We start from the raw sequence: 20,508 nt of genomic DNA on the forward strand, positions 1-20,508 counted from the left end.
AACGCTCCTTAGCAGGCTGACTGTGACCCGCCCCCGCGAACCAGAAACAGCAGATTCTCTGTGACGGATAGCGCAGAAGAAAGCCGGGTTGGAGCTGCCCTGGGAAGGCAGGAGTGTGCTGGTGTCAACGCAGAGCAACGCCATTTCACTACTAGCTAAGGGAACAGCAAACTGAAGCTACAGGTATTTCTAGCGGCTGTTTCTGGAAATCTTCTATTCGTTTCTTGTGAAAAAAGCTGCTCATCCCGTACTTAGCACAGCTTAGCTCTTCACGTAGGCCTGGGAACGGCCCTCAGGACTTTAACGGAAGGATGGGGACGGGTCAGAGATTTCAAGAGACACGGAGGCTAGGATCTGAGGAGGAATGAGGCCCGTGTGGGCAAATGTCCACCCCTCCAGAGAGTGTGAAAGAGAGTCAAAGTATTTCGGCTAACATTTGTGTGGTCAGTTCTGTCGCCTCTGTACTAATTGGATTGGGCAGCTAAGGCTAGTGCCTTGCTGTCGTTAGTTTGCTAGTTAGCTAGCCCATTCATAGTGTTGAGCTATAGCCACCTAGTCGAACTTAAAAAGTGGTGACGGCTCTTTTCGCTCATGGATTTATACACAGTAGCAACTGTTTATGACCGTGGCCGGAACACAGTTAATGTCCAGCAGTTGGACATTATTACTCGTCATTCTGGGAAGTCATCTTTGTGACATGTGTTGTCTTTTCTTTCGTTTTCGAGGTTTATTTGAGTATGACGTGTGATAAATGACCTAGCTGGGCTAGCTTAGGCCACTTCTGCTTTTTCTGTGATTACATGCTGCGATCATTGACAGTGTTCCTCTAAGTGTAAGAATAGCTGCCATTGCTGACTAGTCAGCACAAGGCCCACGATGCTACGTGTGGCATGACCTAGCATGCTGGGACATTTAGGGCTCAGCTGGTAAATGTTGAGGTGACTCGGGGCTATATCACCAAGTTTAGGTGCTGGCAAGTACAATAAAAAGGGATTATAATGGGGTTAGCGACCAAACACGTTACTGTTGAAAAGTGAGACTTTGTTAAACTGACTTTTACTCACTAAGTAAACACAAAACTAAAGTACGTCTCTGAAGGAGCTTGAGATTTCTTCCAAGACCTCACTGCCCCTATTTTAAAAAGCCTTTAGGGTTATGCCTCAGCTCCCTCTCTCTTTTGATGAAAGCATTGTTAGCTTTGCTTTACAACAGTGCTCGTTTTAGTTTCTTTGAGGTCTGTCTGTAGATGGGTTCTAATCTGAAGTGTTTTACTGTTGACATACTTTCCTGGATAAAGCCTGACAGGCAGGATCATATCCTTGCAGATAACCTTTTTGTTAATGTTTTCTAATAAAACCAAAACCACAGTCACTGTGTACTTTGGTACTTTCTGTAGTTTATTGCCAGAAGATTGATAAAGATGAATGTCAGTATTCAGAGAGAGCCAACTTCCATTTGACTTAACAATAAATCTAAGGTAGATTATTTTAATTGCCTGACTATCAGACTCTTTGTGAGTAAAAGGTGTTGTTGGTGAATATGATATTTCTTAAATTTTAAGAATAAAACAACATATTACAACAGTCTAGCTAATCTATGCAATTATTATAAATCAGAATACAGACACAAAACATGTAAATAAAATACAAATGACATGTAGGGATGAGGTTGATATAATGGCATCTCATTTGAAGGGCAAAAAAACCCCCCACGCTCAAGAGTTTACTTTATTAGACAATGGTGGAGGAAGTAGAAAAAACAGTGGTCCATTTTTAACCCCCCATTTGTTTGTGGTTTGTGCTCCTCTTTTCTGTCTTCTTACCCATTTACTCTCCAAATGGTAGGGCCTGTAAATTGCCCCTTCCTGACCCTAGTACTGCCAGATGTCACTTCCTGTTGAAAAGCAGGTCTTCTTTCCCACTGTCGCCAAGTGCTTACTCAGGGAAGACCATCTAATCATTGGAATTTCCCCTCTAATAATAAAGTCTTTGTCTTGAAGTGACTGTTGCTGTAACCCTGTACTAAACTTGAATTGAAAATGGCGCACTCTAAAGAAGCAATTTTCTTTTCATTACAAAGATGTTCTTCATCATTTCAAAGTAATTATAACATTAAAACATAAAGGTAAAGTGACTGCTAGTGCACCTCCTACAGTTTGTCGTGAACATTGACTTGCTGCTAGAAATAAAAAATCCTGCAGATACAGTCGTTACAGTCATAACGATTATATGAATTTATTATGTTATTACCACTTAATTACATTTTGTAACGCATTTTCATTTGGCCGTCTCCCCACCATTCTACTGTAGGTTTGATCCAGAAAAAAAGTTTTCATTTTTCATAGTGTTTATTAAACTTACATTGGCTATATAATGTATTGTAGAGAAACTGCACACTTGCTAAAAAAGCTCAATTTTTCTGTAGTGTCCTGGACTATAGATGTGTTTTAAAATGACTTGTTGCCTATTATACATTTATTATGTATGCATGGCCTGATTTTCAATTACTCTCTGTATTGCTTTTTGGATCTGATAGTTATCAGGAGTTGTCTCTGTGTCCATGTCTGCCAAAATCAAGAGGGCTGGCCAGCCAAGTGGTTAGATTCCGGGGAGCCAATAACCCGGGAGGGCTTTGTCCTGCGGGCTCATTTTGATGCTGGAACAAGCCTCAGGCCGTACAAAAAAAATCTCATGCACCTTCCAGTCTGAGGCTAGGGACTCAAAGCAACCAAGCCTCATACCTTCATACTGCTTACCCCACCCACACTTTAAATACCAGGAAGAAACGCGGAGTTATTTTGGCACATAATGTACTCTGGCATGGGAGTGTCCTCTAATATGCAATCAGCAATTTCCTGATCTAGTAGCAACTGAAAGTTAATGATTTTATTTACACTAGAAACTTGTGTTTGTAGTACATAGTTTAAAAGGGCTTCTTTATGTTTTGACCTTTTTTTAATATATAAAACCTGCAGTGTGTTCCAGGTAGTTAATGCTTGGGGCAGTCTCATCCAGAACTGTGAAATATATTTTTGGTTTTTAAGTGTTTCTTATTGGTTCAAGTGTAAAGCTTTAACGCTGAATGAATGGCACATTTTCTAATGAGGTCACAGATAAGATACCTGTACAAAAGACCAGCACAGAGTAAAATCTCTTATAAAGACCACATCTTGGTGCATGCTTTCACAGATATGTCTTTGCACACCGTTTATGTTTTCTGTGAGTGTGAAGGAATTCAGTCCTTGGGTTGGTTGAATAAGACAGCCATTTTCAATCAATTATTAAGATGAGACAATCTGATGTATTTGAGTCAAAGTAAAAGTAAAAATGTTATATAATAAAAACTGGACCCAAAAAAAAATGTTTCAAAGATGTTACATAATGGGGAGCTCGTAGTTTGTTCACAGGAAAGGCGTGCTGTTTCAAAGACAAACAATTTTTCAAAATTGGATCAAATAGTAGTCATAATGAGCCTGATGTGTTTTTATGTGCTGCGTGTAATGGGAAGGGTTGGGCGAGGCAGGGAGGGGAGAAGGGAGTGAAACAGTATCAACATTATACTAAGCCTGCCAGTCCACAGGAAGCCCTGCAGTGGAAAGTTATTCTTAAATGTATTATCATGGGTAATCTGCTTATTCCAAATTACTAAAGACGTCTGCTCTACAACAGTGACTCCTACGCTGTATTGCTGCCACAAATCTTGAGTATAGTGGGATTGTGTCGCACTTCAGGTCACTCACTGTCGCTGCCACTCTGCATTGTTAGACACAATACTGCTGCCGTCACCCAGGGCTTAACTTACCCCCACTGTCAAAACACGGTGGTTTAATTTTTGTGATAAGTCGCCGTTTTGCACGTGGCGTCATTGTGTGTTGATTTGCAAGAGGTACTTTGCAGCAATGTTGTAAAATGGTTCGTTATTTATTTATTTTTAGTAAAGTTGCTGCCATTGCTGGAAATTTGCAAAGGATGTGACAAAAACATCTTATCGGGGCGATTAAAGCGAAAAAGATATGAACTAGGGAGGAAAAACTGGAGCCTAAAGGGGAAATTTAGGGGGGGAAAATGCCAGTTTGTGCTAGTTTATTCTTGCTGCATAGCCTTGAGGAGTCAGCTCAAACTCACCACATAGTTCCTAGAAATATCTTTGGCAGATGCAAAGCTGATGATGTCTTAGGACCACTTGACTCTGTAAACTCTGTTTGGGGTGGAAGAACATCATCTTCTTTTGGCTTTATGCAGGCGGGGGCCGAACTGCAGCTGCAGCAGATCTCATCCTGTGACACTTGGACGTAGGTGTATTTTTGCCCCTTGCAAATCCGGTCCGATATGAGTTTAGAATAACCACCGTGTCATTCTTGTGGGGGCTGAAAGAGGGAGGTGACTATTTAAGACACCGTGAGCCATTTTCTTTTTAGCCTAGTTGCCTTTCTAATGATCTTGACCTATTTGGTCCCCTTTTAAACCAGGGCAAACAAAGTTGAGTCTCACAGTCAGTGTTTTAGGCACAGGCGTGTCTCTCTGTACACAAGTTACACATGTGTACATACGTTAAGCTGTGTGGCTGGGGGACTGTCTTCTAATTGGATCATATTGCTAAGAGGGGGCAGGGTGTGAAGAAGAAGAATCTCCTCTCCTACCTTCTCAGCATTACTGGTGTGCTTACACTCCGGCCCCTATGTACACCTATCATAATCAATTTCCACTCATGAACTCTGCCTAGAGAATCAGGTCTGAACACTGTTCTGAGGTCTATAACCAAAGAGTTTGTGTAAAGATGCATGCAGTTTCAGGGTCTGAATAGTGAATTCAGTGTCCAAGTGAATTAAACCGGGATTCTTTTCTGTTTTCAAAAAGATGTCAGTTTGCAAGGAGATCTATAGCTCTGTCCTTCACTCTCCTGTCTGTGAGCTCAGTAAGCAGTTTCCTGTTGAGTCTGTTTTTGCAGTTGCAAGTTTCAAATCTTTGTGAATGCAGCATGTTGTTCATTCTGCGTATTCTAGTCCCCATTAAAATCAAAAGGCAGATAAACTGGGATATTTTTTTACAGTGTGACTGAAAAAGCGCTAGCCTGTGAGAATGCAATTTCTTAGCCTTTGTGAGGGATCCACCCTTCACTTGTCACATTCAGCCATCACTCTGGCTCCTGTGACTGAAACTTAATATGCTCGCTGAGAGACCAGCCAGACTTGTTAGATGGAAAGCAGCAGCAAGCTGACTGAGTGTATAAATCCTATAAATCTCATTATATCAGTTTCAATGTTTGAGCAGTTTATCCCCTCAGGATCTGCTATTTAGCTGTCTTTATCAGTCTATTAGACTTTATCTATTAAAATTTCAAACCAATATTAAGTGTAAATTGAACAAGATAAGTTTCCTAAACTAAGCTTGGTTTTGTTTTTCTTGGGTTATTGTCCACTTTCAGAATGGCGGTGGATATCTACGACTCTCAGTACCTGCTCATCCTGGCCCCTTCACTGGTCATCGCCCTCATGTTCCTCTTCTTCTGGCTTTTCATGAAAGAAACCTCCTACGATGAGGTGCTTGCTAAGCAGAAGCGTGACCTCAAGTTGCCACCAAGCAAGCCAGACCCCCGTAAAAAGAATGAAAAGAAGAAGAGCAAGAAGAAGGAGAGCTCCAGTGGGGGAAGCGGCGGAGGAACCGGAGGTGGGGGGGAGTCAGAGGAGGATTTGCGGGATTTCGATGTGGCTGAAGGTGCCAACAGCTCCACTGTGGAGGTAGAGGAGGAACCTGTGTCAGCTGCTACCCCTGATCCTGCTCTACCTACACCCACTCCCTACGTGCCTGTTTCGGTGTCACCAGAGGCTCCTACTGGTCTGAGAGAGAGAAAGAAGAAGGAGAAGAAGGCTGCCAAAGCTGCTGCTGCCGCCGCCGCCGCTGCTGCTTCCGCTACCGCCGCCACCACAGTTTCTCCCTCTGAGGAGCCAGAAGTGAACGGCTCCAAGCCAGTCAGCTGCAAGACAGAGGCACCATTGGCTGCAAGCAAACAGTCCAGCACACCCTCACCGAAACGTGAGGTTCAGGTCCAGATCCAAGCTGTTCAGGCTCCCGTTCAAGCTCAGACACCTCCCCAGATTTCTGGGAAAAAGAAGGAAAAGAAGAAACAAAAAGTGGAGTCTGGTTAGTAACCAAGGGTAATGTTTAAAATGGTTGCAGTTTTGTTTTTTGGGGTTTTTTTTGAAAAAACATGAGAACTGCAAGTAGCAGTTTCATTTGGTTAGTATTTGTTTGAAATTACAGCAGTTGTGGTGAAATTGAGAAGATATATTGCTGTAGTTGCTACTTTCTCAAGTTCGGATATTTGTGCCAGTAACTTTAATGATAATCGAGCATTCTTATTTAATCAATCAAGGCAACCTGAGAAGGTTTTCTGAACTTGCCGTCCTGTCTTTCCAGCAGATGAGCAGCATACAGAGGTTAAAGTGGAGCAGGCCCCAGCTACTGTCAAGAAAGAAGCTCCCATTGTGGCTGAAACCAAAGTTTTAGATGGTGCAACTCAAAGCGTGACCAGTGGCAAAAAGAAGAATTCTGCCAAGAAGCAGAAAACTGATCATGGTAATGATGATAAAATATTGCATTATTAATTAATAACATTAAATTTGAAGAATTTGGCTCTATTAAGACTCTAAAGACAAAATCTAATAAAGAGTATTTTCTGAAATCCAGTTGATGAAGCCCATATTTTGCCAGACTCAGCAGCTTCTGCTAACCACCAGACAGCCCATAACGATGACGCACCATCCAAAGGGTCTGGCAAGAAGCAGAAAAACGAGACTGATAAGGGTAAGAGGTGAAAGCGTGGGTTTTTAAATCCCAAAATATTTGTAAGCCCTTTTAAACTCAGTTTCTCGTTTTTGCTGGCCTTAACAGAGAACACAGAGGTGAAACTGAAGGAGCTGCTCTCCGGTCTGTCCAGCCTGGCTCTGTCAGATGCAGAGGCCGTCAGTGTGATGGCTCTACTGCGAGAGAAGAGCCCTAATGCCGTGGACGCCTGGCACAAGGTGAGAGATTAATAAGAGATAAGCTGAATTGGGTGCTGTCACAAACAACATTCCACACTGTTTGCATTTGGCAGGCCACCCAGTGTTTGTAGTTGGACTTTCTATGCCTTCTTTTAAAATGTGTTCTCTTTCGCTGACAGTCCTCAACTAGGCCTGACCCGACTGCCCAGGAAAGGGAAAAGCTTCTGACAACTCTGCAGGAGGAGGCCTCCATTGCCAAAGACAAAGTGAAACAGCTCAGTCAGGTCTAGAGTCCAATCTTTTTCTTTCTTTTTTTTTTGTTCCCCCTAATGATTGTGACATGACTGATTTCCTTCCAACTTAATCTCTGTAATGCTGGAATAATTCCGCTTGGTTCAGTAAAATGCTTAATTTAGCTTCATACTTTGCTTCAGGAGCTGCAAGTTGAGAAGCAGAAGACAAACAGGGTGGAATCAATGATGAGGGAGCAACGCGCAGCGATGGAGAAAGAACTGGGCAGTATGCAGGTCAAAGCACAGGGCACCTACCAAGAGCTCCAGACAATGCAAATAAAGGTGAAGCCTTACATTTCAACTATTTTCAGTACAGCAAGTACTGGCTTGTATTATACTTGATAACACTTGGGTAACTGCTAGTGTTGTTTAAGAAATGAGGAATTTCAAAAATGTGAAGAAAAAAACTTCTGGCAGCTTCTTTGGCACTCCAGAGAGAGTTGGTGAAGACTCAGTACTGTTAATTGTGTGTAGTTTCAGCAGGTGAGGGAGCAGCTGGAAGGCCAGATCAGTCGATTGCAGCAAGAGAACAGCATCCTGAGGGACGCAGTCAGCTCCGCCACCAACCAGATGGAGAGCAAGTCAGTGTTACACAGCTGTTCACGCTCCCTAGAGTTCCATACATCTCTCATGCTCAGCGTAGTGAAGCATAGTGATTCCAGCTATCTCTCTTAGTCACCTCATTGTCTTTTTACCTTATCTTTCGTTACACAATAGTCTAAGCTATTTGTAGAATGCTTCTGCTGCAATTTCCCATACATATCCCTTAACAAACGCATTTTCGTGTCATGTACGTGTGCTTGATAGGAATTCGGCCGAACTAAACAAGTTGCGTTCCGAGTATGCCGGCCTGATGAAAGAGCTATCAGACAGCAACAGCAAGCTGCAGCAGGAGGAGCACCAGAGGAAGTCACTGGAGGTCAGCTACAAGCAGAACGTGTCCCAGCTGGAGGTACGCTAATCCAGATGCACGGCGTGTTTATTTAGCCTGTGCTTCAGTTTCCCCAGCTGAGACAAAAATGAACCGAGTTGTGCAAAACCTGGTCATGCTTCAAATCTGGTTAGCGGGTGTGGCAGCATTACTCGGGAAATGGGAGGAGGTTGTAGTGGAAGTCCCGGTGAGGGTTATGGGAAACAGAACCTGAGCTGGAAGGATTTTTGTTGCCTTTGGAAGCAGGAATGTTTGAGGCTTTGTGCTGTGTATAAACAACACTTTTCTTGCTAGACACTCAGATGAGCCTTTCCCGGCTTGTCGCAGACCACGATCATAAGATGGAGATTTAAATTGCTGGCTCGACACAAACAAGTCTTGGCAAAGAGCCTTAGTGCGAGAATTACACTGTGTAGAAAAAAATCAGAGAAAGAATCTGCACATAAGCCTCTAGATATTCTGATGGATTTCATAAAGTTTTAATTTCCTCTGCAAAATTTATACGATCGCTCAATTCCAATGAAAATGTATGGAAGGAAGGTGTTCACAGAGTTTGTATCTGTCTCCAGGCACAGCTGCAGGATGCTAAGCGCCGCTGGGAGGAGCTGCAAAACTTTATCCACAGTGTCAATGCCGAAAGAGAGAAAATTCAGACCTCCAAACAAGGTGATAAAACATAACATTGCACCAAACAAAAGTTTTAATTCTTGTGAACCCTAAAAAAAAAAAATGATGGTGGCTCAGTGACGGCTGTCGTGTGGTTGCAGAGCTCCACAATCAGCTGCTGGCAGTTGAGGCTGAGATGAGCAACAAGAACAAGGAGATCCAGACTCTACACAGCAGCCTGACTGAAGCTGTGGTCTCCAAGGACCGGCTGGAACAGAAAGTGAGGGAGCTGATGGAAATGTCCAAGCACAGTATGCAGGACGACTCGCTCCAGGCCCGAGTTCAGGTGTGCTCACAACTCGCAGTGCCAAACCTGCAGCAAGAAAAATGAAACTGTTATTGTAGTTACATGGAATGATATCAAAATGGATGTGAATGATCTTATAGTCCTCAACCTAATGCTCACTAATGACTTGTGTTTAACAGGAACTTATGAATGAGAACAAAAGTCTTCAGGTCCAGATCTCTACGCAGGTAAATGGGTCAACTTCACACACTTATCATTTAAAGTCAATATGGGATGAGTACCTAGATGGCTCTGTGTGTGTGTGTGTGTGTGTGTGAGAGAGAGAGAGAATGTAGGCTAATGACATTTCTGTTTGATATCTAGGCCACTCATGTCTCCCACATTGAGGAGCTGCAAAAGCTGTAAGAAAGATTTCATCTTCTCAGATATTGTGGATCACATTCCAGGCTGTATCACTGAGCTATATTTCATCTTTCCCTGTGTTGTTGTTGTTTTTCTTTTTTGCCTAGTCTGGCTGAAAAAGAGCTGCAGCGAAAAAGTCTGGAGGATTCTCTAAATGCTGAGAGGAGCAGTGGGGCTAGTAGAGAAACTAACATGCAGGTATTTTCAGAAGAGCACTTCACTACAGCTTCTCTTACTAACATTGTACCGGTTCATTAGTTTGCAGGAATGTGTTGCTGTGTTGAGTGGAAATGTAGTTTTGAAGTCCTCTTCCCGTGCAGATTTGCAGATATTTTGGGTTCAGATGGCAAATTGATTTAATGCACTTCCTGGTATTGTAAACCTAAGACAGAATTAGGAATTCTTTATAATTTCCAAGTGATTGCACAGTATGTCAGATCCTCCACTGTCTTGGCATAATAAGTGTCGTCTGTATTCATCTGCAGGCCTTGCACAATGAGAACATGTCACTGAAGGCAGAGATTCAGAATCTGCAGGCACAGATTTCTGATCAGGTTAGTTGTGTTGCTTTGCTTTACTGTTTAAGAAAAAAGAATCCACTATATGTTGTTGTGGGTTTTTGTTTGTTTGTTTGAGAGGTTGTTTTTCATTTAAAACAATCTACTTTTGGATGTCCTCTTGCAGACTGCATCCCAGCTGGCTTTGGACCAGTTCCAGAAGAGGTGGGTATGAGAACTGGAACACATTTTAAATACATCAGCGTCTTAATCTGTCTATGAAATAAATGATCCATAATTCTTTGAACAGTGTCCGGGAGAAGGAGGAAAACATGAAAACTGTAGAGGGCCTGTTGGAGAAAGGGTTGATTGAGGTGGCCAACAAAGAGGAGGAGCTTAAGGTATCTGTTTTCTCTAAAAGACACAATCAAAACATGCTGGCTCATATAAACATATTTATCTGACCACAGCTTCCCCTAAGTGACTCTGCATAATACTGTTGGCCTGCTAACCACAATCTTTAATTGATATGAAGTCTTAAACTAATTTGTTTCCCCTAATATAGACTGCAAGGAAAGAGAATGAGTCACTTCAACAAGAAATTGAGGACCTTAAGAAAAAGATGGATAAACAGGTGGGTTCTAAAATGATTATTAAGAAGTATTTCCTGAATTTTTGATTCCTATTCTGTATATATTTTTTTTCCTTTTTTCTTCCCTCTAACTAAAGGTGTCTTCAGAGCTGATGGTGGAAGAACTCCAGAGCAAGTAAGATCAATAAAGTTTATTTTGATTATTTAGTACAAAGGTTTAGTTCCAACCATATCCTATTCATGAAAACAAAGGCTACTACTGACTCTGTAAGCATATAAAAAAACGACTTCCCCCTGGCAGTCCAGGACACTCCTAAGACACACCCCTCATAGTAGCTCTTTCAACATCCATTCCCATTGGAACAAGAGGCTGTCTATTGTTGAATGTCCTCTCATTGTTGATATTGTGAAGATAAGCAGATTTCACAGGCTTTACAATATAATGACCCTTATTTTATTGTGCTTCAAAGGATCCAAGAAAAGGAAACAAAGCTGAAAATGGTGGAGGAAAGTCTACAGGCAGCACAAGACAGCAGCTCGGCCAGAGAGAAGACAGTTGAGGTGCAGCCCTTTCCTTGTATCAGTATAAACAGTTTGGCAGATTTCAAAAGACCCTTTCTTCACATTGTTCTTCAGTGTTGTCCTTGTTTGGGCTCTTGTCTGAATCAGTTTTTGTCTCACAGGCTCTGGAGCAGCAGTTGGCTGCCTTGCAGGCAGAGATGGAGCAGCTGAGACAGAAGGAGACAGCAGAAGCGCTGACCAGCTCTGCTACTCAGCTCCAAGAACTCCAGGCTCAGTGAGTTAAATCAGCACCTCAGTGTAAGCTCCCTACGCACACGCCTTTCAAATCCGACTTTTGATGACCAACATTTGACCAACAGGCTGGTGGGAAAGGACCAGAAGATCCAGACACTACAGAGTGAGCTGGAGGCAAGGACGAAGGAGCTAAGCGAGAAGATTCAGCAGGTACAGCAACAGTGCTCATGTTACACATTTTCTGGCTAAAATCATCCAGATGTCATTTGAGGAGGGGGGGGGCTCTCTTTACTATGTTAAAGGTTGTCGTCATGCTATAGCTTCTTTATTTGGCTGTTCCTATTTTAGTGTCATGAGATATTCAGTGCTGGTTTTCATTGTCTGTTTCTCTCCCGCACATATAGCAGTCCCACACGGTAGTGCCAAGCCCTGAGCTCCTTACAGCGTGAGTAGTATTGCATGGCATATCAAAACAATACCAACGCTGTTTTATTTTTTAGGCCTGTTTACTGTATTGTACCGGAAGTGTGATCAGTTTTGTAATGTGTGGTTCTGCTGTTTTCTGTCAGGTTGTCAGAGAAGGAGAAACAGGTCTCCATTCTGCAGGCTGAGCTGGCTGAGCTGAGGAACACCGTAAACCTTCAAAGGAAGAAGAATGATGTAGGTTTCACATAGCAATGACCTGAACTGTGGAATGGCACAGGTCAAACCCTATGAGCAATCAGCCCTGCCCATTGTGTTTCACAAAGCACTCCCCCCACAGTGTTGCACACTGCATATATTCATTCTGCCTATTGTTGTCTGCCACTCGCTTTTTGTTCATTTTAAATAGTGCTTTTTTTCCTTGTTTTGTTTGTTTTAAACCAAATACACATTTTTCTTCAGCTCAGGTTGTGTATGTAACACGATTACACACACATCAGTTCAGTGTCTGTTTTGGATTGCTTAAGCTGAGCATTGCATAAGAGGGCTTCCAGCCTACTCTTGTTGTGCTCGCCGCTGGCCATGACTGTTTCAGCAAGCCTGTTTGTGCTTGTGGGTGATTCAGAGCATTAGAAACTCGTCTCTCTTATTTTTGAGAGAGGTTTATTTAATCTGAGAAGCATATAAACATATTTGTATTATTATATGCACACTATAGTTGAAGACACTTATTTTAATTAGAAATAAAACGAATATTTTTTTACTAAATATACCTGTGCAGGCTGTGCATGTTGTTTTAAACCACACATGGTGTCAGAGTAGGACTATCAAGCCTTTTTGTTTTTTACATATTTTTAGCTAGTGGAGCATGGATGAGAAATGCCTTTGGTTCGTTTTGTTACTCTACCAGTCTTTATTTGAGGGTCACTGAATGCATTCCCCCCCCCCCCGAGGCTGAACTGAAAGTAGTATCTCTCTGGAACTGACCAAAACAGGAGCTTCGGGAGAAAAACTGGAGTGCAATGGAAGCTCTGTCAGCCACCGAGTCCATGCTTCAAGGGAAACTCAGCAAAGCTGTCAAGGTTCGACACCTCACCTCAGTCTGCTTCACTCTAGTTCCAATCTGATGCATCCCCCTCCGAAACGCTGTGTTTTGCCATAATCGACCCAGTGAAATTTCTTTTCTGCCATCATCCATAACAACGCTGCATACTCATTTACCTTCACTCCTCCCGCTCTGTTGTTTGGCCTCAACTTTTTAATTGGCTGTTTTTGAGCTGTTGAACTACAGTAATCTGCTCCCCCTCGGGCATCTCCGATTTTATTTAACAAATATTGGCCTCTTAAGTGTGTGTACATAACTTTCCTTGACGCTTTTAAGTGTAAGAGGTTTATTTTTTCCTTTCCTTACCCAAAGCTTAGGTCGATGCTTGGAAATGAGTGTGCAGTGACTTAGAAATTCACTAGATGTCATTAGATTGAGATTCATTGTAATCATTTGCAGCTTCCTGTCGTCTCTCTGTCATGTGGCATGCTTTGTGACATTGTACTGTTAAGATCACCAGTTAATCAAAGAAAATCTGTTTAATTCAAATCTAGTCCTTTTTTCCCTTTTTGTATAAGAGAAGTGTTAACATTCAAAGCTTGTAATGAATATGCAGCAGTCCTCTAATGTTTCTCAATGCTCTGTTCTCACAACTGAAACATCTTTGTTCTCTATCAGGGTGAACAAAGTGCAACTAAATCAGCTGTTCTTTTCATGCATTTCTACTTCATGTAGAGTTTGCTCCCAGATAGCTGTGCTATTAAGAGTTACAGTAACGTTTATTTCAGTCATCCTCCTACATTAGGTGAGGGTACATGCCGAACTATCTGCACAGCAGCTGCTCTCCTGCCATTTGAGTACAGTAGAAAGCACCTTCTCGCGCCTGAGCCAGGGAGTTCCTTGGCAGCTGTTGTGTGCTATCGGTGCATGCTGGTTGGTTGTATTCAGCTCCACACTCTGTGTCAAAGCTGTCTTGTGACAGCGTGTTAATGCAAACAGTGGTTAGACAGCCAGCTGGCTCGTGTATGGCATGCGTTCCCCCTTTCAGACCTCAGAGTTGATGGTGTGTTATTAGAGGACTGATCAGTACTTTTTGTTTGTTGGCGAGTATCAAGGTAAATTTGTGAACACAAATGAGAGATGCTCTGAATCTGATGTGACACATGGCCTAGCTGTGGTCCATTGATGCTTATGGTTTCTCAGAGTAAATGGAACTGGGAGTGAGATTTTTGTTTTTTTGTCCTTTGATAACGAGCTGGCATTATAAAATTTGTGGGATTTTGATTGAAGCAGTCTGATCACTGGTTTGAAACAGATTGATGGGGGTTAAGAGAAAGTTGGTGGTTATATTTGCTTGGATGACCACTGGACCTTGTCATCGAAAATATCTTAAGTATTTAAACAGTCATTTGTTAATCTCCTCTTCTCTTTTTATTCCTTTACAATTTGCTCCCTACCTTCTAGGAGAACCAGACAGCGCTGGCTGTATGTCAGGCTGAGTGCCGAGATGTTCTGCACAGACTTCTGCCACATGTGCCTCTGCCTTCTGAACAGGTATGAGAGGAAACATTTACCTCTATGCTAAATGCATTTGTACACTACAGCTACATGTTTTGTGGTTGATGTTTACTTCATTTTTCCATCTTAATTGTCCTGTAGAACCATCAAGAATGGCTCCAAAGATTTGAAAGGGCAGCAGGTGAAAACTCCGCTCCACAATCCAGCCCTGGATCAGGAGACTCGGAGGTAAATTTGGAAAAAATGCAAAGTTGAACATCATTCCTTTTTCAAATGAGTCCATCAGTAAGTACGATCCACTTTCTAGGAACTGGCTGAGAAACTGAAAGAAGCTGAGGAAACTCAAAGGGTTCTACAGAAAGACTGTGAGACGTACAAGAAGGTTTTGGCAGAGACAGTAAGAGTTATTTTTATTTTGCTTTTGGGTTTGTTTGTTTGGGGGGGTTCTATTTTTTTTTTTTTTTTTTAGGGGGGTGAGGGAGTTGCCATCAGTTGCCATTATGGCAGCACAGTGATCTCCCTTCCAAATGGAGCTGTCATTTCTGTTGTGTCCACAGGAGGGCATCCTGCAGCGCCTCCAGAACAGTGTGGAGCAGGAGGAGTCTCGCTGGAGGGTGAAGCTGGAGCTATCGCAAGCAGAACAAAGAGAGGTATGGATTCAGGTTTAGCAAGAGATAAAACTCCAAAATGCACAGTCACTGAAGTGAAATATTGAGAGTTCTCTCTCACTGGATCGTTCTTCTTTCTTTGATCTCAGATGAGCCAGAAAGTCGCAGCTTTGGAGCAAGAGGTCGAGAGACTAACTGATGAAGCAGAGTTGGAAAATGTCAGTAAACCAAACACACAAAAAGTCTACAATGTACACTCGCAAATGTCCTGTTAGAGCGGCTGTCATTTGTATCTCTGCTCATCTGTTGTGCTCTGTAGCTGAGAAGAGAAAAACAGCACTTGGAGTCTGAGTTGGAGAGGGCAGAGCGCGAGAGTGCCACTTATGTGACAGAAGTCAGAGAGGTGAGCAGAAACTGGACTCCTTCAGTCATGTTTAACCTCTTGAGGTGAACGTGCGACCTCTGTGTAACAGTTGAGCTGTTTTCACACATGCACCTTTACCCTGAACATTTGCAGAGAGCACCCAACAGAGGTTGCGTTGAGACTGCAAATGTTATATGCAGTCTGATTGGACATTAGACTACAGAGATGGCAGTTTAAGTCTTTGTAATGTCGGATCGCACTGTTGTGTGGTTAGCACAGGTAACATCCTGGTGCATTCACCACTAGCTAGTGAATGTCATGTGCAAGGCTCTACCCACACAGCCCCCTCACTTTAAAAAGACTTAAGTATTTCCATGAGTGCAAATGTGTCCAATTTAGGCTATTTCAGCATTTTCTGCTCTGTGCTACATCTGAGAAACGGATAACTGTGAGAAATATCCCAAATTAAGTCTTGAAATTGTCCAAAGTTCATGTGTGAAAACTGCTCCATGTGTGGTGTTTTGTGGCATCCCACCGTTTGTTTATTCTGGGAATATAAAGTTCACACAGCACAGGTTTTTGTTTTGTGTGAATTTAATCACTTATGAATCTGGTTATCTGCAGTCATGCACAACTGGTTCCCTCTGCTTCATTTATGACCTTTTTTTTTTTTTAGTTGTGGATGCCTTATGACTGCATAAACTGTGTGCTGGTAGTGCTGACCTGGTTCACCTATGACAGACCCACATTAAACAAAACCCTGTCAAACTCAATTTCAGCTCAAAGATCTGTTGACTGAATTGCAGACCAGACTTGATGGCTCATATACAGAGGCTATCAGACAGAATGAGGAGCTGACTTTGGTAAGCGTTGCTCACCCTCTAGCTAGAGCTCCTTTAAATCTTAGCCTTTATTGCACTCAGCAGTGGCGCGACACTGACTGCAACAGAACGGGGTTCTCTATCTACTGCAAAACTGTGGGTCATCATTCACAAACTCTGTAGATTTGGACTTGTATGGTGGAGTCATGAATAAGATTGGGGGGGGGGATTTCCAGCTTCTGAGTGATGACTCACCTTTACTTTGAGTTATAATACTAACTCTTCTTTTTCTGCACCTGCACTCTACTTGTGTCTAACAAATGGCTTGCTAATTAAAAATCTTCTTTCTCTGCCAGGCCAAAAGTATGCCCCCTCTTTGTCTATCACTTATAATTTAACTTCTCTGATGCCTTCAGGCAAGCCTTGCGTCTGTTTTGTCTGATAGTCACTGAATGTCTTCGGTGGTCATGAATCTTTAGTAGTTTTAAGCAATATTTTGGCTGTGTTCACTTCAACAATAGCACTATAAGAATGACGATCACGTTGCTATGTGGTTCATACCAATTGGTGTGCATTCCTTCTGTTCTTGTGTTAAGTGATTGACATAATGACTGGATTTATCTTACAGTTGTGGAAAAACTGAGACAAATGTGCAAAGTCTGGAAAGTTATCAGTGATACAGTCATTTCTTCTGAAGTACACACGAAGTATTGCGATGTCTGATAAAATTTAGGGAATTACTTTATTACTTAAACAGGACTTCCTGGATTATGATTCATCCTCTCAGCTTGTACCAAAAAGCCCACATGAGCTTAGTGCTATTTTTGGTTTGAACATTGTCTAAGCAGGCCCAGGGAAAAAATGAAATCTGTGCAAATGTTGAACTGTTTAATGTAGTTATGTTGGCAGGAGGATTTGTATATGTTCTGAAAAACTAGAAGCGGGACTCAAAGGCCAGGTCAACAATGCAAAATATCTAAATGTCTGGTTTCTTTCCAGCTGAAAACCCAGCTCACTGAGACGCTGTCGAAGCTGGAGGCAGAAGAAAACGAGAGGCAAAAAGTGGCTGGTGACCTGTATAAGGTAACGGGAATGATCTGGATTTCATTACACTTCTGATAAAGGTCAAACTGCCAACCACAATGCTAACAAGTGGAAATTGCTGTCCCTTCATGCAGGCCCAACAGTCTGTTGATCTGATCCAAGGGGAGCTCTCAAAAGTGACAGACAATGCTGATGACTTGATCGAGAACAGCAGTCTGTCATCACAAAGAGTAAGGGCAGTTTGAGTGTTGTAACACTGTTGTGACACCAAATGTTTATGTAGTGACATCTGATCCTTTTAATGTCATGTTAAGACCAAAAAATTGTGTTTGTGACAGGAGGAGATTGACAGAAACGAGAAAATGACTGCGGGATTGGGTCAGACAGTCACCGAACTGCAGCAGCTGCTACAAACTGTCAGCCGGCAACTCACTAAGAGACAGGAGGGGGTGAGGCCTTTTGATCGTGCGCTTTGTTATTCACAATTGGGTATCATACTCCTGTCTTTCCTCTTGCCAATGAAGATTAAACTTTGCAATTGAATGTTTGTGCTTTCCCTCAGGAGGCTGATAAAGATCTGCCCAAGGTATAGTGAGACCCCCACGCAGCCACCCTGACTGTATTACAGAGACCACCTTTGACTTTCGGTCTCATCCTGACCACATCACAGCATACTGTCACACCCAGCCACTTCCTCCGTTTCAACCTCTATCACTGCACTTGTACTGTAGGCAGCCTCAAACTGACTCTGGCCAAAACGCTGGCAAACCACTCCCAGACTCACTGCTGGCCACAGAGGAGCAGGCAGAGGTTACAGTTAACTCCAGGCACTATACCAAAATACACACTATTCCACTCCCACCACATTCCTCTTCTTTTAGCAACAATGCCAGTTAATTTTTATTCTAAACTTAATGACATCCAGCATAATTTAAACTATGTGGAAACCATTCCTCCGTTTTAAATTGCTTGTATTTTTCACTGAAATCCTTTTGAGTACTGCAGTAGTTTTGTTGTTATTTGTGTTAAGAGAGGGCAGTGATACGAATTTCCAACTCGACTAAACAAACTTTGGTTTTTCAGTCCTTTTCTTCTTAACTTAAAGATATGTAGTGTTTAAATGTATCAGTTAGGACCTGCTGAAATACACTGTTGTTGATCTGTTTTCCTCCTGATCAGAAAACTATCCAACTGTGCATCCATTATGCATTTATTCATTCATAGCTCCATGTTATACCTTGGCTCAGTACTGGGTGGGAGAAGGGAGATCAGAAGAGGTCTCAGCATATCTGAAGGGTCACTACGTGACTGTAACTATGGAGATGCATGGACAAATTGTACTCAAGTCTGTACTGTAGCTCCAAACAGAAGGGAGTGTGTGTGACCCTGGCTGTGTACGGCCAGGTCAACAGTGTAGGGGTTTTTAATCCTACTGCAACTACTCTAGGAATAAGCGTCCCATATCATCTGTAATCAGCACTCGCTATATTGTTGCTAAGATCATTAACACTGAAGATTTTGTTCTTTTTGTAACGGGTGATGTTAATAAAAGGGATGCTTGATAAATCTGTTCAGCCTCCTGTGCTGCTTCCCCCCCCCCCTTCTACCAATGCACTTCCCTCTTCTCGCCACAGTGGGGCAGCATATAACCTAAGTTGGAACTTGAATTGATTTTGTTTATAGCCTTAACAATCCTGAACATGGGGAAAGGAAAAGTCAAAGCTTCTGTTAATGGTGCGATTGCTAGCAGGTAAATTCAGCATGACAATGCAGAATAAACATGTCCATCATGCAGAGGCGTTATTCTGGGTAAGTGTTTTTGTATAATAGTAAAAAAGCTTGATATTGCGTGCCCTCAATAATGGAACATTTGGGGTGTGACCAGGTTCCTGTGATAGTAACATGCTGTATAATCCCTCACTATGGGACACTTTTTCTGCTTTGTGTGAGGCTTACAAATTCTATCAGCGGTACAACTCTTATGAAAGAACTAGTAGCTAAAATCTAGAACCTTCCAAGGATGACACCTGTAATGCTGGAAAGTACCACTCTACTGTGATCATTTGAAAGTGAAATTTTACTATTCTACTTGAGCCCTTATAAAGGCACAAAGGCCTGGGTGTATTCTTTCTAAATTTTCCATATTTTCTTTGCCACCTCCGGCTTTTTATTTTTGACAAAAGGATAAATCTGCATGCGACTAGACATGACTTGACTGTGACTTCTCTTCGCAGAAAGCTCTTGCTCTCATCTTTTGCATGTTAAAAGGCCTTTAAAACAACAGGACTGTTGTGCTGCCTGGAGGAGGGGTGCGGGTCAGATCAGGAACACAGGCAACATGGAATCAGCACATTCCTCACATTCTCCCACACTGTCATGCTCCAGTCAGCTGACTGGAGGTCTAGCTGTTGCCTTCATGGAAACCTCGCGAACAAATATGCTTCACAGCATCTTTGATATGCTTGTTAAACTGGATCGCGCAGGAAGCACCTTTCACAGCCTGTTGTTGCAGACTGCTTAACCATGTGTGCACAACTGACTGCAAAGTGGGTATTTCCTACTATACAGTCATTTGCTTACACGCCTAAAAATGTACACGTTTGATAGTATATCTAAAATGAGGGATATTTTCTACAGTTCCGCCATTGTAATCAATATGATGTCCTTTGTGTGGAAATTGCAGAGATTTTAAAATGTCATAAATCTGAGGTTTCACTTTGTCAGACACATGCTCATTGTTTTCAAAGTCAAAAGTCAAAGTCAACTTTATTGTCAATTCTGCCACATGTACAGGACATACAGAGAATAGAAACTACGTTACTCTCAATCCCTAGATAAAATAGCAAATCACCTCTTGCATAGAGATGCTATCACGTAAAGCCTGCCAAAGAGCAGTGAGGAAGTTGACAGGGGCCTTGTGTTTCCTTTGCTAACACTCATACCCTCAATTGTGCAATTTAGTTTGTTGCAGTACGCCTCTGCTCTGCATGCTTCTTGCTTGCTAACGCTTGACTCCTCCCCCTAAACACAGATTTACACTCATACTACACCAGCACAGCTCCAGAAAAGCAGCCCACTCCCTGCATCTGCTCCCTATCAGTGTGGTATGTGGTAGAAAGCTTTTGATCCCCCCCCTGAAAAAAAAAAATCTGTGTATGTATTTCTGTGGGTATGCATGTGGGAACGTGAATCAGACAGACACAGAAACGACCATAGAGCTCTATTACAAAGACAATGGCGGATGAAAGCAAAGAGAAAGGAGACAGTGACACAAAAAAGGAGTAAACATTCATTATACCCACAGCATTAAGATCAGTCC

The 20,508-nt window shown here is 42.4% G+C and overlaps 1 protein-coding gene across 5 annotated transcripts; it reads left to right on the top strand.

Annotated features, from left to right (window-relative positions):
• The first annotated feature begins 6 nt into the window (after window positions 1–6).
• ktn1 (kinectin 1) lies at window positions 7–18,759 on the top strand. 5 transcript variants are annotated; one of them, XM_004540625.5, is made up of 36 exons: window positions 8–183; window positions 5,425–6,140; window positions 6,417–6,575; window positions 6,711–6,803; window positions 6,891–7,021; window positions 7,162–7,266; window positions 7,417–7,557; window positions 7,750–7,856; window positions 8,083–8,227; window positions 8,776–8,872; window positions 8,974–9,158; window positions 9,299–9,346; window positions 9,483–9,520; window positions 9,629–9,719; window positions 10,007–10,075; window positions 10,206–10,243; window positions 10,329–10,419; window positions 10,584–10,652; window positions 10,748–10,785; window positions 11,081–11,171; window positions 11,294–11,406; window positions 11,492–11,576; window positions 11,771–11,811; window positions 11,936–12,026; window positions 12,785–12,871; window positions 14,299–14,388; window positions 14,494–14,580; window positions 14,660–14,749; window positions 14,910–15,002; window positions 15,110–15,178; window positions 15,280–15,363; window positions 16,104–16,187; window positions 17,145–17,228; window positions 17,324–17,419; window positions 17,528–17,638; window positions 17,752–18,759. In XM_004540625.5, exons 2-36 carry the CDS (start codon window positions 5,426–5,428, stop codon window positions 17,779–17,781), a joined length of 3,786 nt encoding a protein of 1,261 aa, XP_004540682.3. In that variant the 5' UTR covers window positions 8–183; window position 5,425; the 3' UTR covers window positions 17,782–18,759. The 5 variants fall into 5 exon arrangements, with proteins under 5 accessions (XP_004540683.3, XP_004540682.3, XP_004540681.3 ...); XM_004540624.6 differs by having other exon boundaries at window positions 9–183; window positions 6,687–6,803; XM_023153659.3 differs by having other exon boundaries at window positions 9–183; window positions 6,420–6,575; window positions 6,687–6,803.
• Window positions 18,760–20,508: the final 1,749 nt, after the last annotated feature.

This window comes from Maylandia zebra, linkage group LG19, assembly GCF_041146795.1.
Source record: "Maylandia zebra isolate NMK-2024a linkage group LG19, Mzebra_GT3a, whole genome shotgun sequence".
NCBI classification, from domain to species: domain Eukaryota; kingdom Metazoa; phylum Chordata; class Actinopteri; order Cichliformes; family Cichlidae; genus Maylandia; species Maylandia zebra.